General features: G+C 35.5%; 1 protein-coding gene across 1 annotated transcript in view; it reads left to right on the top strand.

Annotated features, from left to right (window-relative positions):
• The window catches only part of LOC107558977 (netrin receptor UNC5C-like), a 205,884-nt gene that overhangs the window by 132,057 nt on the left and 71,194 nt on the right, over positions 1 to 2,633 (top strand). The window contains exon 4 of the mRNA XM_016242686.1: positions 2,328 to 2,431. Within this exon, the coding sequence (XP_016098172.1) occupies positions 2,328 to 2,431 (104 nt within the window). The remainder of the gene's footprint in view (positions 1 to 2,327; positions 2,432 to 2,633) is intronic.

Raw genomic sequence — 2,633 nt, forward strand, 5'->3', positions numbered from 1 at the left:
TAAAAAACATTAAAAATCGTTCTGATCCCAAACTTTTGAACGGTAGTGTGTGTGTGTACACACACACACACACACACACACACACACATGCTCTACATTTCCATTAAATATACCAACCTGAAAATCTGAGCTAAAGAAGTTAAGTATAGTCATCGGACTTTAATTTTAAATAAAAAAAAGTTATTATTTTCTAATTGTACCAGTTTTTGATATTCCTGTCGTTCCTCATTCAAGCGGATGTCGCTGTACTTGTATGTCTGTTACCTACATAGTGGATGTGCCCAAGACGGCTGCTGACTGACGGCCCTTAAATAGGATTTGCTAGATTGTCATTTTCTCTTTAGGTAGCGCGCTGTCGATCTCTTTTGAGAGCACAGATGGATGAGGCTGAGGCATATGCGCTATATAACACTGACGTCATCTCTCTCTATAATTTATTATTGGAAATTAATATATTCTATATTATTACGTATAATATTATACATGGTCACAAATATCAATAAATATAGTAAATTTTTCGAAATTGAGATTTATATATCATCTGAAAGCTGAATAAATAAGCTCTCCATTGATGTATGGTTTGTTAGGATCGGACAATATTTGAAAATCTGGAATCTGAGGGTGCAAAAAAATCTAAATATTGAGAAAATAATCTTTAAAGTTGTCCAAATGAAGTTCTTAGCAATGCATATTACTAATCAAACATTTTGGAAAAAAAAAGTTTTGATATATTTACGGTTGGAAATTTACAAAATATCTTCATGGAACATGATCTTTACTTAATATCCTAATGATTTTTGGCATAAAAGAGAAATGTATAATTGTGACCCATACAATGTATTGTTGGCTATTGCTACAAATATCCCCCAGCGACTCAACACTGCTTTTGTGCTCCAGGGTCACATATTTATTATACAATTATAACATCTGCATTGTTAGTGCAAATGATAAGAAGCCTTTATAAATGGTAATTAAGATTGCAAACAGTATTGTTTTTTGACTACAGGCTTTTTTTCAAACACATTTAAGGTATTTCTGGCGGTCATAGTCATGTTTGGAGCATTTTTAAGAGATCACAGATTCATCTGAACGTTCCCGTTGTGCTTGTGAATCTGTGCAGACTGTAATACTGAAGCTGTCTGTGTAGGCAGCTCTCTAGGTTTGGAGACGCAGTTCACGTGAAGCACGACTAGCAATAAGAGGAAACATTGAGCTGAATGTGTACAGTATCCGTGTTTATGATGTTTCTATCTCTCACACTGCAGCAGATTCACTCATTACTGTCTCCTGCTCACATGCTGTAACTGTGCTGTTACAGTTACTATAACAGCTTCAAAGGTCGCTCACACGGTCAAATTGATAAAGCATTAATGCTTATTTTTATACTCGGGTGTCAAGATGACGCTGCTTCTGCACTGATGCCAAACGTGTTCATTTTATTCATTTGGTGTAATGTTTGATTTGTGTCCATTTAAAAAAAAGAACTAAATAAAATAAAATAATATTTGAGTCACTGCACTGTAATATATACACTCTATAAAATGCTGGGTTGTTTCAACCCAACTTTGGGTCAAATATGGACTAACCCAGCCGTTGGGTTAAATTTTTAAAGTACATTTTTAACCCAAAAGTTGGGTTTTTTCAGTGTAGATTATTGAAAGAAATTACTAGTACAAATTTACAAAGTGATTACGTAATAAAATAATTTTGGAAAAATATTTATTTATTTGATTGATTAATAATTTGAACATATTGACTCCACTATCTTCAACGGAAATTTTAATAATTGACTAAATCCGCTGCTAAATTCCTTTTTATGCCCAATGAATCTTTTATATAAAATTATTCTTTGTTGATATTTATCAGTTAGTTGTTGCAGGCACATTTAGAGTACACCAAAAGTTTGGAGTAATTACACATTTTACACAAGTTTTTGAAAGCGTCTCTAATGCACAATGGAATATCACCACACAATATTCATCAGCACAACTGTTTTCAGCATTGATAATAATCAGAAATGTTTCTCGAGCAGCAGATCAGCATATTATACTGATTTCTGAAGATCATGTGACACTGAAGACTGGAGTAATGATGCTGAAAATACAGCTGCGCATCACAGAAATACATTACAGTTTAACAGACATTCACATAGAAACCTGCTTTTTAAATTATAATAATATTTCACAATTTTTAAACAAATAAAAGCAGCCTTAGTGAGCAGAAGAGACTTTTGACCAGTACTGTAGATTCCTGGATGATTGCATTGACTCTGTATGTGTTCACTCACATGCATTCATGCTGAAAACATTCATCTGTTTCCTTCACAGATCTCAGGAAAACATTTGACCAGGAGCCTCTGGGGAAGGAAGTGTCGCTCGAACAGGAAGTGCTTCTCCAGTGCCGCCCGCCAGAAGGAATACCTGCCGCTGAGGTACCGTCTCTCTCTCACACACACACACACACACACACACACACACACACACACACACACTCACTCACTCACTCACACTTTCTCACACTCACACTCTCTCACACACACACACATACACACTCACTCACTCACACACACACTCTCACACACATACACACACTCTCACACACACACACTCTCACTCTCTCTCACACACACACAC

This window comes from Sinocyclocheilus grahami, unplaced genomic scaffold (assembly GCF_001515645.1).
Source record: "Sinocyclocheilus grahami isolate Dianchi unplaced genomic scaffold, SAMN03320097.WGS_v1.1 scaffold669.1, whole genome shotgun sequence".
NCBI lineage: Eukaryota > Metazoa > Chordata > Actinopteri > Cypriniformes > Cyprinidae > Sinocyclocheilus > Sinocyclocheilus grahami.